General features: G+C 44.6%; 1 protein-coding gene and 1 pseudogene across 1 annotated transcript; one reads left to right on the top strand and one right to left on the bottom strand.

Annotated features, from left to right (window-relative positions):
• Positions 1-1,550: 1,550 nt before the first annotated feature.
• LOC120362963 (small nucleolar RNA U13) lies at positions 1,551-1,644 on the bottom strand (annotated as a pseudogene).
• Positions 1,645-9,979: 8,335 nt separating this feature from the next.
• Positions 9,980-14,457, top strand: LOC120362968 (synaptosomal-associated protein 29). Its single transcript, XM_074391567.1, has 3 exons — positions 9,980-10,043; positions 13,323-13,413; positions 13,622-14,457. The coding sequence occupies exons 1-3, from the start codon at positions 9,980-9,982 to the stop codon at positions 14,364-14,366; spliced, it is 900 nt and encodes a 299-aa protein (XP_074247668.1). The 3' UTR covers positions 14,367-14,457.
• The last annotated feature ends 5,714 nt before the right edge of the window (positions 14,458-20,171 follow it).

Raw genomic sequence — 20,171 nt, 5'->3', positions numbered from 1 at the left:
AAAGAAATCTTGTACCCATTCACAGTCACTCTCTATTTTTCCCAAAACTCTCAACCTTAAGCTACCACTCATCTACCTTCTGTCTCTATCGATTTGCCTATTCTAGACATTTTATGTAAGTGCAATCAGACGACTTGTGGTCTTTTGTGTCTGACTTCTTTCATTAGCATGTTTTCAAGGTTTATCTATCTTTGCATATCATCATGCATTTTTTATTAATTGCCAAATATTCTGTTATATGGATATACCACATTTTATTTGTCTGTCTGTTGTTGATGGACATTTGGGTTGTTTTCATGTTTTTGCAATTATGAATAATGCTGCTGTGAACATTTCTGTAGAAGCTTTTGTGTAGATTTGTTTTTACTTCTGTGTGTATACCTAGGAGTGGACCTGCTGGTTCATATGATAACTATACCTAACATTTTGAGGAACTGTCTTCCAAAGTTTGACTGTATCATTTTACATTCTCACCAGCAATGTATGAGGGTTCCAGTTTTTTTACATTCTTGTCAACTGTTACTATCTTTTTGATTTTAGGCATCTTGGTGGGTGTGACGTGTTAAAATGCATATTTTATAAAAGTGGTATAATGCATATTTGTTTGTTAAATAATGGCCTGTTTACTTGTTGTCTTACCTTGCATTGGAGCTTTCCCAGTGGGTTCTGAACCTGCTCCTCCTCAGTCCAGCCAGCCAGGTAGGCAGACCCTGCTGATCAAAGGATCAGAAGTATATGTTTCTTTTTCTTTTTCTTTTCTTTTCTTTCTTTCTTTCTTTTTTTTTTTTTTTTTTTTTGAGACAAAGTTTTGCTCTTGTTACCCAGACTGGAGTGCAATGGCACAATCTCGGCTCACCGCAACCTCCGCCTCCTGGGTTCAAGCAATTCTCCTGCCTCAGCTTCCCGAGTAGCTGGGACTACAGGCGCGTGCCACAATGCCCAGCTAATTTTTGTATTTTTAGTAGAGATGGGGTTTCACCTTGTTGACCAGGATGGTCTCGATCTCTTGACCTTGTGATCCACCTGCCTCAGCCTCCCAAAGTGCTGGGATCAGAGGCGTGAGCCACCGCATTCGGCCTACTTTTCTTTTTCTTTATAAATTTTATTATTTACAAAGCTAGACAGGGATTATTCTTTTTTTTTTTTTTTTTGAGATGGAGATTCGCTCTTGTTACCCACGCTGGAGTGCAGTGGCGCGATCTCGGCTCACTGCAACCTCCGTCTCCTGGGTTCAGGCAATTCTCCTGCCTCAGCCTCCTGAGTAGCTGGGATTATAGGCACGCGCCACCATGCCCAGCTAATTTTTTGTATTTCTAGTAGAGATGGGGTTTCACCATGTTGACCAGGATGGTCTCGATCTCTCGACCTCGTGATCCACCCGCCTCGGCCTCCCAAAGTGCTGGGATTACAGGCTTGAGTCACCGCGCCCAGCCTTTAAATTTACTTTTAAACATCAGACAGGTAGTGTACTGACGTAAAAAGGTTTAAGGAAAAAGATTTGGAATCTTGTAAAATTGATAGGACAGTTGAAATTGACCTTTATTTTTAAATGTCAGACTGGTAATGTGCTGATGTTGTAGAAAGGTTCACACGCAGGTTTGAGTGTGGAAACCCAATTGTCACACTTGGGAATTAAAAAAGAACTAAAATAGACTTTAAAAAAAAAAATGCACATGGGTACTTTTTAACCAGTAGTACCAGGCACCCAGAAATGAATGCTTTCAAGTGAAATAAGAAAAGATCACAGTTCTTATTTGGGTAATGCTTCTGATAGGCATAGCAGGAATGAATGAATGAATAAATGAATGAATGAATTTTATTAGCATATATAATAAATAAAGAACTTTACAAGATAATTTTCGATAGTGATAAGTACCATAACATCAGTAAAGTGGGGTCTATGATAAGGGAATTAAATATTCACTTGAATACCTAATACATTTCTAAACTTATTGTGGCCAAAGGGCTCCTGATTCATTCCCCTCACCACCTGCTTCTCACCAGAGGATGCTTCTGTAGATTGTGAGGTCTGGGAAGCTTTTGAAGATGTTATTTGAGTTGAGATATGAATGGTGAAGTATATGTGTGCATTCCAGGTATGGAGGTGGGAAAGCGTTGGCTTTGGGGTGGAAATAAGTTTAGTGTGTTGGAGACAGTCAGTATGAAATGTTGGAATGTATCCAGAGAAGAAATAGTGGTAGATGAGGCTAGAGAGGTGGAAAGGGCCTTGATCTTTTAGGGCAGAATAAGGAGTTAGGATGTCACTTGAATGACGGCAGCAAGTTTGTAGAGTGTTCTAGGTCTGGGGATTGATGGTCTCGTTACTATGGCTACTGTGTAGTGACTGACTGGTAGAGGCAGAAGAAGACATGGGGACCTTTCAGAGCTGTTGTCTGGGTAAAAAGACATAGTAGCTGTGTAGATAGAGCCTGGGCCAACTTTGGCAATATACTTTGCAGACAGAGCTAAGAACTTAAGTGTGGATTCTATGTGGAAGGCAGGAGATGAGTAGTCAAGAGTTGATTTCTAGGTTTTAGTTGAACAACTGAATGTGTGAGGGTTCAATTACCAAGATGGGGAAAATTGGAGGGGAAGTTGGTGGTGAGGGGAATCAGAAGACACATTTTGGCCACAATTGGTTTTATATACTTATGAGATAGTGAAGTGACGTGATTTAGTGGGCAGTGGAATAAATGTCTGTAGTTCAGTGGGGAGGTCAAGATTAAAATGACAAATGGTGTCAGCAACATAAAGCTGACTTTAAAGCCATTAGACTGGATGAACTCCCTATAAGGGGAGGGGCTAAGTTTACTTCCTTAAATTGAGGAAGTTAGACAGGATGGTGTCTAAGGTCCCGTCTTTTCCAAAAACTTAAATGTTTGTTGAATTTCAGAGTCTCTCTAAGAAACTTGAAGTGATGGGAATTTTTTATTAAATGCTTTAGCTCCTTTTAAATCATGAAAAGGATGAATGGGAAGAAATAGAGACATTTAAGTATTTGACATCTGTATTTATTCTGAAATTGCTTGTCCACAAAGCATGATATGTAACTGTGATCAGATATCCTTCTGAAAGTGAAAATAATCTTCATTTTGTAAGATTTCAGTTAATCCCGATTGGTGGTCAATGTGAACTTATTTTTATCAAGAAATTTTAGACAGCTTTATTGAGGAGTCAAGTGACACCCAAGCTGCACATATTAGAAGTGTAAAGTTAGATGTTTTCACACAGGTATTCAGCCATAGAGCTGTCACTACTAGAGATAGTAGATGTACTTGTCATCTCAACGGTTTCCTTGTACCCTTCAGTACTGTCTCCCTCCTGCCTCTGATCCACAGGCAACCACTGATAAGCTTTTTGTAACTGTAGATTAGTTTTCATTTTCTAACATATAAATAGAATCATACAGTAGGTATTCTTTTTTTTCTGGCTTTTTTCATTCAATGTGATTATTTTGAGATTCATCTGTGGTGTTTTTTGTGTCAGTAGTTCTTTTCCTTTTATTTGCTAAGTAATATCCTATTGTATGGATATGCCAGATTCATTTTTGTAGTCATAATGAAGTTAGACTACCTTCTTTTTCCCTTCAGTGGGTCTACTGATTTGCTGGTATTATTTGTAACCCTGAAAATTTGAGACAAGTTTCAGTTAATTTGGAAAGTTTATTTTGCCAAGTTTGAAGATGCGCGCTCTTGAGACAGCCTCAGGAAGTCCTGATGACATGTGCCCAGGGTGATCGGGACACAGCTTAGTTTTACACATTTTAGGGAGACGTGAAACATCAGCCAACATATGTAAGAAGTACAATGGTTGTGTCTGGAAAGGCAGAACAACTTGAAGGAGACTTGAAGCTGGAAGGAGCTTCTGGGTCACAGATAGGTGAGAGAGGGGAATGCTTGCATTCTTTGAGTTTTTGATTAGCCTTTCCAAAGGAGGCAATCAGCTATGCATCTATCTCAGTGACAGGCAGGTTGTCCCTAAGCAGTTCCCAGCTTGGTTTTTCCCTTTAGCTTAGTGATTTAGGGGCCCCAAGATTTATTTGTCCTTCACACACCTTAAGAGACTAAAAATGTGAGTACATATACACACAGAGACACACTCCAAACTCTCTTTATGGAAGGGCTTCCTTGTTCTTGTATTCATCCCCCTTCATCCTGTTCAGGGATGAGCTTCCTGGCTTTCATTTACCAGAGCAAGCTTGACAGTGTTGTGGATAGGAAGCCGGCCCACCTTTCTATGTGTTGGTGTTCTGTGTAATTTTCTGGGGATGTGTGTATGTTGTTGAGCTTTATTTTTTATCTAGATTGTGTTTATGTCAGGAGGCTGCCTGATATAAAACTGAAGCTTCATAATTTAGTCTTTAGTTGTGTTTCATAGTTTAGCAGTTATGGATTCAGTTAATCTAATACCTCTGATTTCACAAGGGAGTATAATAAATCTTTTCTCAGTTCATAGGAATTTTGTATAGTTGGTTAAGACAGAGATCAAAATGAGACAAACACTCATTCACGTGGTAAGTAGATGCTTACCTTGAATCTCTGTGGTGTCTTGATTAAATCACTTGCTTTCTGCTTCTGTTTCTGTGCACTTGGAAAAGTTCACTGCTTTTTGGTTCCTGTGGATGATCTGAGAACACACTTGGGGATTCATGAGTTAATCACCCTCTGGCTGTTTTTTAACATCATGAGCTTACAGGGAGTTTAAGGACGTCTGAGCTCTCTGGGGTTGTCTGAGGAGGAAAAGAAGCAGATTTGGCAGGATGATGAGACAGGTTAGTGTGCAAGTGCAGTAAAGAATTCCATTTTGGATGTTTTTAGTTTGAGTTTTCTGCAGGATATTCTGTTTTCTAGGTAATTTGTAGATTTTAACACTGCTTTATAAAAAGCTCTCTCCCCAATCGGTAGCTTTGAATTCTTCGGTATTTATGGGAGGTCATATTCTTGGATTAGATGTTCTGCATTACCTTACCAAAGATGATTCTACCAGCAGTGAAGCCAGCAAGGAAAAAGATCTGCTGCTCTGGGTATCTAAAAGATCACTTCATCTTGGTACTGACAGGACTGCCTCATTCTTTGCGATGGCTGTAGAGCATTCAGTCAATCCACTGAATGTAACATGCTTTAGTAGTCCCCACCACTCTTCCTGTTATATCAGTGCTGAAGTACATAATACTTACATGTACATACATCATCTCCCACATTTCCAAATTTTATCGGTATGTACTTCCACAAACAAGGTTTTAGTGTGTCTGTTTCCTTATACACTCAACAGTACAGAGTGCTACTAGAGTTTATCTGATTGGTGAAAATGTTATTTTATTCTGATTTTTAACTTATATATCTCTTATTACAAACTTTGGGTATCTTTTCATGTGAACGAGTCATTTGTAATTCTTTCTCTGTTCCTATATACTACCTATTTTTCTATTATATGGTTACTGTTTTATTATTGATATGTAGGAGCTTTAGCTGTATTAAGGAAATTAGCTCTTGGAGATATGACTTATGCTGTTGCTTTTCAGTTTGTTGTTTGTCCTTTGACTTTGCTTACCATGTTTTGCCATGAGGGAATTTTTTATATTGATGTAATGGAATGACATCTAATTTTAAAATTTGCTTTCAAATTTTGTGTTACACTCAAAACATTTCAGATATTATGTTTATCATATTCTGAATACCCACCTCAGCCTCTCAAAGTACTAGGATTACAGATCCAACAGTGGCTGGAGCCACTGCACCCAGCTACTCAAGGCAAATATTGAGCCAATGTACTTGGCCATCCAAGGTTCCACCCTAGATAGGGGAGCTCTGAGCACTGGCATTGGAGGCAGCACAGCTTCTCAGCTGAACTCTGGGATAGACACATTTCCTGATGGGCAGAGCATTCCAAGGCTTCTCACTCACATCTTCTACAACTCCAAGTCTTGGGATGCCGCAAACCCATACTCTACATGGGCCAGCCTTCATTGAGCAGCTAGTGTGGGACAGACAGACCAGGGTGGGCACGCAAGAGGAAGGAGACCCAGACTTTGCCTCAAGGAGATCACATTCAAGCAGGGACAGAATTACTCCAGAGTGTGGCAGACTAAGGGACCAAAGCCTCTGATTTTCTTCCTTCCTTTCTTTCTTTCTTTCTCTCTCTCTCTTTCTTTCTTTCTTCTCTCTTTCGCTCTCTTCCTCTCTTCTTTCTTCCTTCCTTTCCCTCTTTCTTTCTCCTTCTTTCTTTTTTTCAAGACAGAGTTTTACTCTTGTTGTCCAGGCTGGAGTGCAATAGCCTTAGGTGATCCACCCACCTAGGCCTCTCAAATGCTGTTATATGTGTGAGCCACTGTATCTTGCCACCTCCAATTTTCACAGAAGGTGGCACAGAGAAGTTTGGCACTCAACAGAAATGAGTTCAAATATCAGTTTCCCTCGTTCTTGGCTCAAGCTTTTCTGGTTCTCAGTGACTTCCTATGAAAGGGAATGAGAGGGGTCTGTGGTGACAAAATGATGCCAGGCAAGGTGACACTCACCTGTAATCTCAGCAACTCAGTAGGCTGAGGTGGGAGGATCATTTGAGGGTCCTACCTGGGAAACATAGGGAGATTCCAAATTAAAAAAAAAAAAATGGGCATGGTGGTTCATGCTTGGAATCCTAGCACTTTGGGAGGCAGGGCAGGTGGATCACTGGAGGTCAGGAGTTTGAGACTATCCTGACCAATATGGTGAAACCCCATCCCTACTAAAAATACAAAAATTAGGCAGGCATGGTGATGCATGCCTGTAGTCCCAGCTACTTGGGAGGTTGAGGCAGAAGAATCGCTTAAACCCAGGAGGTGAAGGTTGCAGTGAGCCAAGATCACACCACGGCACTTCCAGCCTGGGAAGCTTCAGAGAGCGAGACTCCATCTCCAAAACAAAAAAAGAGAGAGAGAGGAAGAGACATCAACAAACATTGGTGATGAATGGGATAGCTTTGGCACTGCCTGGCTAAAATATATGTGTGTGTGTGTGTGTGTATATATATATATATATATATATATATATATATATATGTACGTACATGTATATATATATATGCATATATTTGTATATGTATATATTTGTATTTTTAGGAGAAACTAGGTTTCTTCATGTTGACTAGGCTGGTCTCAAACTCCTGACCTCAGGTGATCCACCCACTTAGGGCTCCCAAAGTACTGAGATTACAGGTGTGAGTCACCACACCTCACCCTCTTTTTTTCTGAGAGGGAGTTTCACTGTGTCTCCCAGGCTAGAGGGCAGTGGCAAAATCTCAGCTCACTTCAACCTCCCCCTCCCAGGTTCAGACATTTCTCGAGCTCAGCCTTTCCTCGAAAGAGTAGCTGGGATTACAGGAGTGTGCCACCACGCCAGGCTGTTTGTATTTTTTATAGAAATGGGGTTTTGCCATGTTGACCAGGCTGGTCTCAGACCCCTGACCTCAGGTAATCCACCGGCGTTGGCCTCCCAAAGTGCTGGAATTACACACAGGGGCCCACCCTACCCCCATCCCAGTAAATTTCTTGATTGCACAGAATGTATGGTGATATTGGTGGACTTACGGACATCCTCTCCAGCATTGAGTGTTGTGTTTTGGGTGTGCTGTGCTTTTTGTTTGTTTGTTTTTTTGAGACAGAATCTCACTCTATTGCCAGGCTGGAGTGCAATGGCATGATCTTGTCTCACTGCAACCTCCACCTCCCAGGATCAAGTGATTCTCCTGCCTCAACCTCCTGAGTAGCTGGGACTACAGGCCCATGCCACCATGCCCAGCTAATTTTTTTAAAAAGTATTTTTAGTAGAGATGGGGTTTCACCATGTTGGCCAGGATAGTGTCAATCTTTTGACCTCATGATCCAACTGCCTTGGCCTCCCAAAGTGCTGGAATTACAGGCATGAGCCACTGTGCCTGGCATGTTCACAGTCTGGGATATTTGAGGCAATATTGCTGAGCTGTCCTGTCAACCTGAATTTGAGCCCTTTATCTGCCACTAACTTTGCCATGTGACTATGAGCAAGGTACCTAGTATCTCTGTTTTTCAGTTTATCTGTAAAATGCAGATTATGCCCAGCTCATAGCACTAGTGTGAGGAATAAATGAAGATATGTGTCGATCATTTTTACATGGTATGTGACACTTGGTAGGCACCAAATCATTATTGCTGGGAGTATCAGTACATTCTTGCTTGTCTACACACACACACACACACACACACACACACACACACAGAGAGAGAGAGAGAGAGAGAGAGAGAGAGAAATTGCAGAGATCATACAAAGAGTTCCCATGTACCTGTACTTAGCTTCCCCTATTATTAACATCTTACATTAGTATGGTGCATTTGTTAAAATTAATGAACAAATATTGAGATGCTTTTATTAACCCAAGTCTGTACTTCATTCAGATTTCTTGGGGTTCTGAGACACGGCATTCCATTTCATCATCATTTCTCCTTAGGCACTCTCCCTGGCTGGGTCACTCAATGAGTTTCTTTTGATTACATTGAAATTAAATTTTGGTGCAGACAATGAGATCTTTGCTACATAATTCTTAGGTTAAAATTTAGTCACAATGGCTGGGTGCAGTGGCTCCTATCTGTAATCCTAACACTTTGGGAGGTCAGGCAGACTAATCACTGGAGGCCAGGAGTTTGAGACCAGGTTAGGCAACATACTGAGACCCTATCTCTACTAAAAATAGAAAAATGTTTGCCAGGCATGATGGCACACATCTGTAATCTCAGCTACTCTGAAGGCTGAGGCATGAGAATTTCTTGAACTCAGGAGGCGGAGGTTTCCGTGAGCTGAGATTGTGTGACCGTACCCCTGCCTGGAAGATGAAGCCAGATTCTGTCTCAGAATAAATAATAATAATAAAAGGCAAACCTTATTCACAAAATTATTATAGGGCACCTGGTAGTATATGAGCTGGATGTGTAGTAGACTCGTGAGATCTTAACCTGAAGTCTGCCCTACTGTGGTGAAACCTGCTTGTATGCCAGAAAGCAGACCCAAGCTGCCGAAAACCACCTGCACCATATCCTGCCCCACTCGTCCTCCCCCAGCGTCTGGTAAATAATGTCCATTGAAAAATGCTGGTTGGGCTGACATGGTGGCCTGAGTGATAACACATCTCAGGAATGTGGGGCAGGGGGGAAGGAAAAGGGGGCCACTGTGTTTTTTTCTGACAGTCACCCCAAAACTGCTGGTGGCTTGGTGCTGGAAGGGTGTCACCCCAGCATGTTAGCTGAGCTGTGTGGTTTCTCTGAATGTTAATAACTTTCACTGCTTTGGCTTGTGTTTCCTCCTTGATATCACCAACTGAAAATATAAGTCAGAAGTTTTTGGTTTCTGGTGACAAATCCAAGGTGGTTTATCAGCAAACAGCCCCTGCCAGACCATGGAGTCTGTGTGCTGGGGCAGAGCCGCTTTCCCTTCGACACTGGCTCTTTTCTAAGAACTGAAAATAAGCTGTAGAGGCTGTGACTTCACTTTTCTTGGAACTGCTTTACATTACCCCCCAAAACTGCAGAAAACCCTCATTTAGCAGCTTTTGGATTACTGAGTTCTCTAATTCTTTCTGTTGCATATTCTTGTAATGCTTAAGTTTGACTGACAAATTATTCCACATCAGGCGAAGCGAGAGGGGGAAGGAATGACCATGTGAAGGAACTGGGTGCTTTGTCACTTGGCCTGTTTGTGGTTTAATGGTTGATGAGAAACAGCACCTAGAAGAGACACTGTGTAGAATGGCTTCCAATTCCAAGGGTCACAACCCTGTGATCTGTTTGCCAGCAGTTGGCTAGGACTGGGGTGGATGAACATCAGGCCACAGCCCAAGCTTACAGAGCAGCTGCAAGGACAAGGGGAAAAAATGCATGTTCAGCCATAATGACCCACATTTAGTAGATACTTCGGAGCTTGTGAAAAGGACATCTTCAAGGGGCCTCTGCCTCCTTGCGATAAGGGAGATAGTGATGTCAGCCGAACCTGGGGTCCAGTCCTTGTCCTGCTGGTTTCTGTTTGACTTTGGCCTTGAAAGTAAGTCTGTGAAGTGGAGACCACTCTTCCTTTGAAGGGTAGTATCTGGTAGGTTCTTGGGAACTGAATTAGGTTTCCCCTCCTGAGAGTGGGTGTCTGTCGACAGGCACATACGCCGTTCTGAAATCATCTGTTGCTATCTCTGTCTCTGTTGGAGGTGCTTCCAGATGATGTGTGATTGTGTCTTACTTATCTCAGTATCCCTGCCCAGCATGGGGTGTTATGTAACATACATGGGCAGTCAGTCAATGTTAGGACTGGCTGGGTTTTAGGCTGGAAGACAGTGGAAATATACAAGCAAAGGCAGTGTCTTGAATTTACACGTGGCCTGCAGCAGTTTTAAAATGAAAGGAGCCCCCTGCTTAGGAGGGCCTTTTGAATTGGGCCCCTGTATAGTTTATAGTAAATGTGAGGGTGATGGCTAGACTGTTGGGGAGTTCTCTTTAAGTACAGAGGGAAGACTTGGTAAAGACATAAAAGTGTGGAGAAAAAGGAGATAGCCAGCTGAGTCCAAAAAATGATTCATGTGGTTTGGGCAGAATCTGAAATGAGAGTCCTTTGAGATTGACTCTTGATAAAGAATGCAAATTCAGCTGGGCTCAGTGGCTCACACCTGTAACCCCAGCACTTTGGGAGGCTGAGGTGGGCAGATCAACTGGAGTCAGGAATTCAAGACCAGATTGGCCAACATGGCAAAACTGTGTCTCTCATAAAAGTGCAAAAATTAACCAGGTATGGTGTGTGGGGGTGGGGGGGTGGGGGGAGGGTGCCTGTAATCCCAGCTACTCAGGAGGCTGACACAGAAGAATCACTTGAATCCAGGAGGCAGAGGTTGCAATGAGCTGAGACTGTGCCACTGCACTCCAGCCTGTGCAACAGAGCAAGGCTCTGTCTCAAAAAAACAAAACAAAACAAAAAGAATGGAAGTTTAACAAAGAATTAAGTGCCAGGGACTGTGCTAGAAGCCGTCTCATGAGTTGCTTCATTTTACTGTCCCAGTACCCCTGGGAGGTCTGTTTCCCCTGTCCCCTTTCACAGCTGGGAAAACTGCAGCCATGGAGATGAAGTCCTTTGTCTAGGGGCTCTGTCTAGCCACAGAGCCAGGTTATGAACCAGTAGGTGCCCCTCATTATTAAGGACACTTGTGGGTGGTCAGGAGCAGGCCCTTCCCTGCAGCAGCTCTTCTGCAGGGCAGCGCTGGGAGCTGAAGGTCTCTGCATGGGCACTGGCACCCCCTGCTGGTCTGTGCTCAGGAAATGGGATGACAACCAGTCACCAGAAAACAAAGGCACAGAATGAAGCAAAGGAACAAAATGGGGCCATGAGAAGCTTCACTCCTGTTTACCCGGGAGTTCTGCCCATTGTAGCCAGGCCGAGGTGGGGGTCGGGGGCTGCTGGATTTGTCAACCAGAAGGGTTCCGAAGGGCTTGCAGTGGGGCCAGCCTCACTGTTCATTCATTGGATAACATTGGGTGGTTTATTTCACTGCCCTTACTTCTGATATCCATAGAAACAGGATGACAGGGGGTTAGAGAGGTTAAATAATTCACCCACATGGCTGCTAGCTGGAATCCAGTGCTTAAAAGTTCACTTTAGTGGCTCACACCTGTAATCCCAGCACTTTGGGAGGCTGAGGTGGGTGGATCAGCTGAGGTCAGAAGTTCGAGACCAGCCTGGCTAACATGGTGAAACTCCATTTCTATTAAAAATACAAAAAATCATCCAGGCGTGGTGGCACATGCTACTGGAGAGGCTTAGGAGAATTGCCTGAATCCAGGAGGCAGAGCTTGCAGTGAGCCAAGACTGCACCATTGCACTACAGCTTGGGCCACAAGAGCAAAACTCCATGTCAGAAACAAAAAGAAACCACAAAAGTTCACTTTATTTGGGCTTTCTGTGGCCAAACACCTGCTTGGTTCCAGGCTCTGGGGATACACGAGGTGAACAAGACTCATGGTTGCTCCCTGTGTGGCGTGGTGACTTCTCGGACTTCCCATTCCTCCTTATCATTCCTGTTTAAGCCCAAGAAAGTCCTGTGCTTTTAAGAACATATGTGGTTAGATTGGGCTCACCTGGGTATCCAGGCCAATCTCCTCATCTCAAACCCATTGCTAATTTCACATGCAAAGTCCCTTTGGCTACATAAGGTGACATATTCAGAGGTTCTTGGGGATTAGGGCATGGACATCATTGTGTGGGGAGAGACAGTCTGCCTATCTAGTCAGCTCTCTAGACCCCAAAGATGTATGTTCAGTCCAAATACAAAATACATTCACCCTGCCCCAAGGCCTCATCCCATTATAACATCAATTCAGGAGTCCAAAATCTGCTCTAAATCTTGTCACCTGAATCACCTCAATCTGGCATGGGGGAGGCTCTGGGAATAACCTATCCTGAGCAGTTCCTCTCCCTCTGTGAACCTGGAACTCTCTAAACCAGTTACCTGGCCCTAAAGTGTAGTGAGCGGCCACCCAGAGGGGTACAATCTAGTTCTGTCCCTGATCCAAGGGACCTGATATGTGATATGGGCAAGAAAGATAAGGAAGAAACAAGGAGGCTGCACACCCAGAAATACCAGACCACTAAGCCTCCTTTCCTCCTGGTCACAGAGGACAGGGAAAGGAGTTTCTCTGAAGGGTCTGTCGGCACCTCATTCCATGTCCTGTGAGCTTGGGAGAAGGCCGAGCTAGACACGTCTTCCGCGGGTACTGCTCATTTTAGAAAGTGAGTCAAGCTGGGTGCGGTGGCTCACATCTGTTATTGCAACACTTTGGGTGGCCAAGGCGGGCAGATATGCTGAAGCCAGGAGTTCATGATCAGCCTGCCCAACATGGCAAAACCCTGTCTCTACTAAAAATACAAAAAATTAGCCAGGTGTGGTGGTACACGCCTGTGGTTCCAGCTATTCAGGAGGCTGAAACAGGAGAATCACTTGAACCCAGGAAGCTGAGGTTGCAGTGAGCCGAGATTGTGAACCTGCACTCCAGCTTAGGCCACAGAGTGAGAATCTGTCTCAAGAAAAAAGAGAGTTGGAGTCAGGGCCTGCCCTGGGGTTTTCCATCAGACAACTGTGTATTACTTGCAGGTGAAAATTTTGCCAGAGCACAGCTAAGCCTGGTTGTCCTGCTTGTAGGACTCCGGCAGATAGCTAATTATCAGCTTCACCTGGGCTGTCTTTACCTGTTCCCTATCCATACCTTCAATTAGGATCCACGTGCTGGGGGCTCAAGAAAGTCTAAGCTTTTAGAAACCTCTCCGGTGAGTCTCATCATCAACCAGGTTTGGCAGACACGGATCTACAGCTTTCTGGCCCAGAGACACCTGGGGCGCAGGAGGGGTCAGAGCTGCCCGTGATGCTGGTTGTGAACTGGTGAAGGCTCCCTCGAGTGGGGACCCTGGAGCCCAGGGGACCAGAACCAAGGGGTCCCTGCCTGCCCCAGGCTTCTGAGGAGGAGAGGAAAGGAAGGCTGGAAAAGCCCATGTGGAGGAATAGAGCTGCTCTACCTCCTGGATGTCCAGGGTCATCCTTGATACTAGGCCGTTGCAAGGTAGTGATATCAAGTTCCATTTTGAAAAAGCTCTGTGGACGGGGAGGACGAAGGCGCCCGGCCAGCCCCGTGGAGGGACGCCCGGGACCTCCCCGACGAGCCCGACGAGCCCGTGGACAGGCAGCAGTACCTGCGGCAGGAGGTGCTGCGCAGGGCTGAGGCCACGGCTGCCAGCACCAGCAGGTCCCTGACCCTCATGTACGAGTCCGAGAAGGTTGGGGTCGCCTCTTCCGAGGAGCTTGCCCGTCAGCGAGGAGTCCTGGAGCGCACAGAGAAGATGGTGGACAAGATGGACCAAGATTTGAAGATCAGCCAGAAACACATCAATAGCATTAAGAGTGTATTTGGGGGACTTGTCAATTACTTCAAATCCAAACCAGCAGAAACCTCAGCTGAACAGAATGGCACCCTCGTTTCCCAGCCCAACAGCAGATTGAAAGAAGCCATAAGTACAAGTAAAGAACAGGAGGCCAAGTACCAGGCCAGTCACCCAAACCTTAGAAAGCTGGATGATACAGACCCTATCCCCAGAGGGGCTGGTTCTGCTGTGAGTACTGATGCTTACCCGAAGAACCCACACCTTCGAGCCTATCACGAGAAGATTGACAGCAACCTAGATGAGCTGTCCATGGGACTGGGCCGTCTGAAGGACATAGCCCTGGGGATCCAGACGGAAATTGAGGAGCAAGATGACATTCTTGACCGGCTGACAACCAAAGTGGACAAGTTAGATGTCAACATAAAAAGTACAGAAAGAAACGTTCGACAACTCTGAAGACGGATGGATTTCCACTCTGTTGTGATGAAAAAGATTTGAAAGTTCTTTTTTTGAACTTCCAAGAAATTTCATTTACTATTTTAGTATGTAAATTAATGTGTGTTTGCAAATGTTAGATCTTAAGACATTTTGCGGTTATAAGGAAGTGTTTGTTCCACATTTTCCTAGGGTTAACACCTCGCCAAGTTCTTCCAGCAAAATGCTTAGAGTTTTAGTCTGAGCACAATAGCCTGGCCCTGCATATCTTGGGCATTTGACTACCAGATGGGAATAAGAAGAGTTGCATTTCTCACTTTAATGAGCGTATGGAAAGATGCAGACGGAATTTCAGTCTTGCAGCCACGAGCCTCTATTTCTTATTCCTAAGCCTTACCATGAGTCAGAGTGTTAAGGGGGCATGTGAGCCAGTCATTCGGTAGAGGAAGGTCCTTCCCACACCTTTGTTTAGGAGTCGTCATTCACACACATGTACACATGCACAATCACACACACACACACGCACACTCTCCGAACACATCTTATACTTTCATCTCCTGGAAAGGATCAGTGTTAGAATGGGAAATGGAGTGTGTTATGTTCTTTGCTCTTTTGTTGGCAGATGTCCCCACTTCCCTCCAGCCCCCCATCCTTGGCATGCATGTTAGTAGAGACCAGTGCTACTCACTGTGACTCCTGGAAATGTGCAGGGAATTGGCTGAGCCCCTCTTCCCCATGTGCTCTCATCTGGAACTCTCCTTCTGTGATTGGGAACAGTTCTTCCACTGGCTCGAGGCTGCCAGGCTGACCGGCAGGGGCACCCAAAAGAGTGTGTGGGAATGGAGTGTCACACAGATGTGGCTGTGCAGTGGTCTTCCTCCACCCCTCTTGAGAATCACCATTAGGCAGGCCTCAGTGGGACAAATGTTTATTTAGTACCTGGGGTGTCCTGACCTGTCCAGCACTCCCACCCACTCTTCTGCACTTCCTGCAAGGTAACTTGAATCATCACTTACTTCTCTGCCACCCAGTTTTAGGACTGGAACTCTACAAATGATGCTGACTTTGTATAGAAGGATTTGGGTAAGGGGGAAAAAGGCCCAGATACCATTTTAACTGGCCCAGTTCATTTTCTCCTACCGTTTTACAAAAGGAATCATTTAGAAACATCAATTAAAACTTAATTTCTTTGTGTTAGTACATCCAACAAAATAGTTGGAGCCCCAGGCCCTTGTCTTTTTAAAAACCAAAATATTTTAAAGATGGCAAAAGCGATTGATTTTAATAATGAGATAGGTCACTGTTAAAAATAACAGTGCCTTTGACCTTAAAACATGGTCCTGCCCATGTGACCTGTGCCATTTCCCAGTACTTTATAGTCTGCAGCCTATAAACAGTGGTGCTTCAAAGCAAAGGAGACCTCTAAGTGCTGCAACAGCGCATTCATTTTTATGTAGCAATTTGTTTATAAAAGTTTCCATCCCAGGCCAGGTGTGGTGGCTCACACCTGTAATCCCAGCACTTTGGGAGGCCAAAGTGGGTGGATCAGGAGTTTAGGACCAGCCTGACCAAGATGGTGAAACCCTGTCTCTACTAAAAATACAAAAATTAGCCAGACGTGGTGGTGGATGCCTGTAATCCCAGCTACTTGGGAGGTTGAGGCAGAGAATTGCTTGAATCTGTGAGCCAAGATCATGCCACTGCACTCCAGCCTGGGCAATGGAGTGAGACTCCATCTCAAATAAGTAAGTAAGTAAATAAATAAAGTTTCCATCCCATAATGCATGACCTTCCTAAAAATATCCACAGCCTCTATAGGCAGTTTGCAGCTTTCTGTGCTACAAACCGGTCACATCCCAGCCACCTCAGGGATTCTGATCCATGTCGTTAACAACCATCCCAGGGTGTGAAGGCTTGGTTAAAGCTTATCAAACTAGACATTTGTTTATTAGATGAGTTCGGCATTCTTATTCTCTCAATACCTGGTAAGAGGGAAATTTTAAACATAACACTTAACTCAAACAAAACTATTTCATGAGGCTTTCAGCAAAAAGGCTGCTCAAAAGCATGAATCCAGGATGCAGAGCAAAAGGCTTTTGTGCATAGTTCACTTATTGTAATTGTTTCCGGTTCTTCCATGTATGTCATAACTGTTTCTCTTTATCACCATCAGGCATAGACTCATGGAGATTAGTCATTATACCTCAGACCTAAGCTAATTATTTAAAATAGATACACGTAAAGGCCACTGCCAGACATTCTTGGCAGCTGTCCACTTGCATAATGAAATTAGTGATTCAACTGACTTGAAGCATAGTAATATTTTATGCACCTTCCCTATCTTTTGCTGGACTGATGAAGCTAGTCACTCACCCTTCTCTGTTTTTTGTTGTTGTTTTTTTTAACCCCAAGTATATGGAAGGAGAGTTGCCTTCGCTTTTCTGGAAATTTGTCTTCCTCTGACATATTAGGGGGCCTCATTTTGTCCTGTTCTTATTCAGACCCTCTTGTTCTACGGCCTGTGCTGAGGGACTGTCCCTAAGCTACCGGACTGCCACCTGGTCCTTTCTGCCACGTCTTCCTCACTGCCATGCCCAGGAAGGCCTGGTTGCTGATGCTACATTATAAATGAGTTGCTTGCATTTTCACAGAAAGTGAAGGAAGACATAAGACAGCTCCAGAATCTTTTCACATGATGATTGAGATCAACAAAAAAATGCTACCCTCTAGACTAGACCCATCTCATGGAGACAAGCAAAGGTGCTAGGGCTGGGGTGACTGGATGGAATTTGGAACTGCAGACAAAACCAGTTAATTCATCCTTCTTGCCAGATGGGGTCTGTAAGACAGATTTTGATTTCCACAGTTGAGCTGGAAACAAACTGTGCCTTCAAAAAAAAAAAAGTGGTATTTCTAACTTAAGGTTGATTATATGTTAAGTGTACTACTAACTTAAAAAATAGTGCACTCTCAAGGAAGTTTTCTAACATCTAATAATTTGTAACTTAGGGGAGTTGCCTTCTGGATGTCTTTTTTGCATTCTGTAGGAAAGGAAACCTGGATATAACTGAGGTTGCAAGAAATAAAAGTGTCAGTGCATTTAAAAAAAAAAAAAGAAAAGAAAAAGCTCTGTGACTGGGTGCAGTGGCTTACACCTGTAATCTCAGCACTTTGGGAGGCCAAAGCGGGCAGATCACCTGAGGTCAGGTGTTCGAGACCAGCCTGGCCAACATGACGAAACCCTGTCTCTACTAAAAAGAGAAAAATTAGCTGGATGTGGTGGTGTGTGCGTATATTCCCAGCTACTTGGGGGGCTGACGCAGAAAAGTCGCTTGAACCCAGATAGCATACGTTGCAGTGAGCTGAGATCATTCCATTGCATTCCAGCCTGAGTGTCACAGTGAGATTCCATCTAAAAAAAAAAGTGAGCCCTTTTACAGAAAACTATTAAGTAAACAATAGTACAGTGGTACCTGAGAGACTGATGTGTGGCTACTTGCGTTCCCTTGATGTTCTAGAGTAGAGCTGCACTGTCTAATGTGATTGTCAGCAGCCTCATGGATATATGGAGTACTTGGAATGTGCTGGTGTGACAGGCAGAGTTGCCAAACTCAGTAAATAAAAATTGAGGGTGCCTCCTCCATCAGTGTGGGCTGTGCACAGTGACTTTATTCCAGAACGGAAAGGGGGATAAAAGAGTAACTTTACAGTGGCGAAACCTGACAGACTGCCCCAGCCAGCCAGCCAAGGTTAACGTCAAGTGATAACACCACGTTAACAGCACACCTGGGTAAGACACCTGAGGCCCTGGGGGGCCAGGACTTGGAAGCTTCAAATTCGACAGCCACTCCTCTCCTCACTGCTCTCACGTGGCTCCTGCAGAGAGTAGTGACAGTGCTCTAAGGGGCCTTTAGGAGGCTAATGGGACCACAGGAAGTCTCTTGGAGGCCTGGAGAGGCATATGAGGACTTGGCATTTTCAAGAGGTATGACTGCTGGGGTTGGTGCTTGAGACTTCTGGTCAGAGCTGGTAATGCTTCCTAATGAATTGCCACAAACTTAAGAGCTTAAAAACACAAATGTATTGGCCGGGTGCAGTGGCTCACAACTGTAATCCCAGCACTTTGGGAGGCCAAGGCAGGCGTATCACCTGAGGTCGGGAGTTCAAGACTAGCCTGACCAACATGGAGAAATCTTGTCTCTACTAAAAATACAAAAACTTAGCCAGGGATGGTGGTGCATGCCTGTAATCCCAGCAATTTAGGAGGCTGAGCAAGGAGAATCACTTGAACCTAGGAGGCAGAAGTTGCAGTAAGCCAATATTGCACTACTGCCCTTCAGCCTGGGTGACAAAGCAAGACTCCATCACAAAAAAAGAACAGCTTTGTTAAATTCCTCCTATGTGTGGATGTACTTGCTGTAATATTTATTCCTGCTATTATGAGTCACGTGCTCCCAGGGCGGCCCTGCCCATTGTGAGACCTTCTGTCTTCCTAAGTGTGAGACAGTGTTTTCCCTGCCTTTACCACATTGTCCGCCTCTCTAGCTGGTGTCACACCCCTTTAAGGAGAATGAGCACATTGGCTCTGGGATCTTGGTCTCCCCAGTTTGCCAGCAGGCCCCAACTTGGCATGAGAAATAAATGTCAGTGGAAAAAAAATCTTTCTATTTTTTGAGATGGAGTCTTCCTCTGTTGCCAGGCTGGAGTGCAATGACACAATCCCGGCTCACTGCAACTTCTGCCTTCCAGGTTGAAGTGATTCTCCTGCCTCAGCTTCCTGAGTAGCTGGGACTACAGGCACATGCCAGCACGCCCAGCTAATTTTTGTATTTTTTAGTAGAGATGGGCTTTCACCATGTTGGCCAGGATGGTATTGATCTCTTGAGCTTGTGATCTGCCCACCTCAGCCTCCCAAAGTGCTGGGATTGCAGGTGTGAGCCACCGGGTCCGGCTAGAAAAGTCTTTTTAAAGATGCCCGTATATAGTAAAATGCATATCCCAAGACAAAAGGTGTTGCACCTGTTGATGTGTGTCTTAAGAAGCCTGAGGAGCCGGGTGCAGTGGCTCAAGCCTGTAATCCCAGCAGTTTGGGAGGCCGAGGCAGGTGGATCAAGAGGTCAAGAGATCGAAACCATCTTGGTCAACATGGTGAAATCCTGTCTCTACTAAAAATATAAAACATTAGCTGGGCATGGTGGTGGGTGCCTGTAATCCCAGCTTCTAAGGAGGCTGAGGCAGGAGGATTGCTTGAACCCGGAAGGTGGAGGTTACAGTGAGCCAAGATCATGCCATTGCACTCTAGCCTAGGTGACAGTGAGAGACTATGTCTCAAAAAAAAAAAAAAAAAAAAAAAAAAAAGAAAAAGATTAAAGCAGCAGAGCATTCAAGCAAGCGTTAGGGACACTTTTGAGCACAGGGCCCTGACTGTGTACTTTGTACACTGGCCCAGGTCTGGAGACAGTGCAAGGCAGGCAGCTGGCCTGCACCATGTGGGTCAACTGAGTCAGCCTGCCCTTTGCGGGGACTGATGGGGATCTTTTCTAGGCCATTGGCCTAGGCAAGGCTGATGATATGAGTGGGGCTTACCCTGGTCTGGGCTGAATATGATACACTGGGACAAGTTGAAGGGAGGGGGATTGGAATGGGGTGCTCCAGAGAGCATCATCTGTGTACAACGGGAAGCCCCTGAGCTTGGACACATGACTTAATCATCTATCACAAAGTTCAGAGCAAAACCCAGAAGACCAGGCAATGATGCATTGAAACTGTCACTACCCAAGTGAGCATTTTCCTGTATCATTAAAAAATGTTTTATAGACAAGAGGT

The sequence above is a fragment of the Saimiri boliviensis genome, chromosome X (assembly GCF_048565385.1).
Source record: "Saimiri boliviensis isolate mSaiBol1 chromosome X, mSaiBol1.pri, whole genome shotgun sequence".
Classification (NCBI taxonomy): domain Eukaryota; kingdom Metazoa; phylum Chordata; class Mammalia; order Primates; family Cebidae; genus Saimiri; species Saimiri boliviensis.
The sequence above is the reverse complement of the archived record's forward strand: the minus strand, read 5'-3'. Positions and strand labels throughout refer to the sequence as shown.

What these genes read in the sequence shown, in the direction of transcription:
- LOC120362968 (XM_074391567.1), top strand. Translation starts at nt 9,980, where the DNA reads ATGTCAGCCGAACCTGGGGTCCAGTCCTTGTCCTGCTGGTTTCTGTTT. An exon ending in GTTTGACTTTGGCCTTGAAA is followed by an intron (nt 10,044 to 13,322) that starts GTAAGTCTGTGA and finishes ATCATCAACCAG; the next exon opens with GTTTGGCAGACACGGATCTA. An exon ending in GTGATGCTGGTTGTGAACTG is followed by an intron (nt 13,414 to 13,621) that starts GTGAAGGCTCCC and finishes ATTTTGAAAAAG; the next exon opens with CTCTGTGGACGGGGAGGACG.